The 1,572-nt window shown below is 44.0% G+C and overlaps 1 protein-coding gene across 4 annotated transcripts in view; it reads left to right on the top strand.

The window, feature by feature from the left end:
- Positions 1–758: 758 nt before the first annotated feature.
- The window catches only part of LOC106804851 (prisilkin-39-like), a 2,774-nt gene continuing 1,960 nt past the window's right edge, over positions 759–1,572 (top strand). For all 4 annotated transcript variants that reach the window (XM_014806209.1, XM_014806210.1, XM_014806208.1 and 1 more), the window contains exons 1-2: positions 759–828; positions 1,401–1,455. In XM_014806209.1, coding sequence (XP_014661695.1) covers positions 1,405–1,455 — 51 coding nt within the window. In that variant the 5' untranslated portion in view covers positions 759–828; positions 1,401–1,404. The remainder of the gene's footprint in view (positions 829–1,400; positions 1,456–1,572) is intronic.

Genomic DNA, 1,572 nt, shown 5'->3' with positions numbered 1-1,572 from the left:
TGTGTGTGTGTGTGTGTGTGTGTGTGTGTGTGTGTGTGTGTGTGTGCGTCGTGTGTGTGTGTGTGTGTGTGTGTGTGTGTGTGTGTGTGTGTGTGTGTGTGCGCGCGCGCGCGCGTGAGTGTGTGTGTGTGTGTGTGTGTGTGTGTGTGTGCGCGCGCGCGTGAGTGTATTGTATATGGTAATGTTTTTTTCGCGGCCAGCATTTCCATTTTGATCCACAATAGACATTGTCATATGGTAACAAACAAACGACACTTATCCCGCCGCTTGAGACAACACCCGCACTCATTCTCCCGTGCGTATGCATGGCATTCACGCTAGCCGTTAATCTATATAGTCAAGCAAATGGCAGTCATTAAAACGTAAACGGCAGGTAAATTACACAATACGGCCTTCGTACCTTGCTGTCGTGTGTGCAGGTAAACCACGCATACCACCAATCATCGGCTGCTAGCATGACTAATAATGAACAGTGAGGGGTTTTTGTCGCGACCGGCAAAAGTTAGTCGTAACGTAATTAAGAGAACGCATGAATGAAAGGGAAGATACGCGGTCGTGTGAGAACAGAGGAGCATTCATCGTTGTAGGGGATTATCTGCGCGTATGGGCGTAGAGAGAGAGAGAGAGAGAGAGAGAGAGAGAGAGAGTGAGAGTGATGCATGATGCGTTATCATTCGGTATAGGCTGGTTACACACCAGTAAGTCGGTCAAACGCTTTTCTCGCCAAGTATAAATTCGTTAGTTGCCGGACGAAGGAACCATCTTCACTGCAGCAGCCAGCATCCACAGTTTCCACTGAATCCGGCTTCGAGTCTTCGCTCCAACTAGGTAAGAAACTATACACGGGTTCTATAGCTGCGATGCAATGCAGGTATCTTTATATAGGACTATATATAGAATCTCGATTTTGGAAGTTTAATTGTAAACGGGCAACATTTGAGCCCCGAGTGTTTGATATAGTTAGTTGGCGGGCATTTTTGGTATGAATAATACAGCTAGCGCGGTATTTGATAAATTTCTATGAACCATGTAGATTTATTTCGGAGTAGGCGGCCTACAGTAAAACGTTCAAATAGAAATATAGAAGTGTATTTAAAGTAGGTGAAATTCGTTTCGTATCCATCACCTATTAACGTATTAATTGTCCATCCTCATTTAACTGATGAATCACACAGGTGGTAAATCGGTGTGATATATTTTACATTTACCACTGACTGAAAAATGTTAAATAGAACATTATCAATGGCATGAATACGACCATCACTATCAAAATCATCGTCGTCGTCATCGTCAGCTGCATTTCTGAAAAGATTTGATACTTTTATTTGCATTAATTTTGTACACGAAAAAGAATATGTATATATTTCACTAAAACTGTAAATATCGTTTGTGGTTTTCAGAACTATGAAGGCATACGCATGTATCGTTATGGTAGCAGTCCTGGCCACCGCAATGGTAACCAATACGCACGCACGCACGCACGCACGCACGCACGCACGCACGCACGCACGCACGCACGCACCACGCACACACACACACACACACACACACACACACACATATATATATGAG

Source organism: Priapulus caudatus, unplaced genomic scaffold, assembly GCF_000485595.1.
Source record: "Priapulus caudatus unplaced genomic scaffold, Priapulus_caudatus-5.0.1 Scaffold90, whole genome shotgun sequence".
NCBI classification, from domain to species: Eukaryota; Metazoa; Priapulida; class Priapulimorpha; order Priapulimorphida; family Priapulidae; genus Priapulus; species Priapulus caudatus.
The sequence above is the reverse complement of the archived record's forward strand: the minus strand, read 5'-3'. Positions and strand labels throughout refer to the sequence as shown.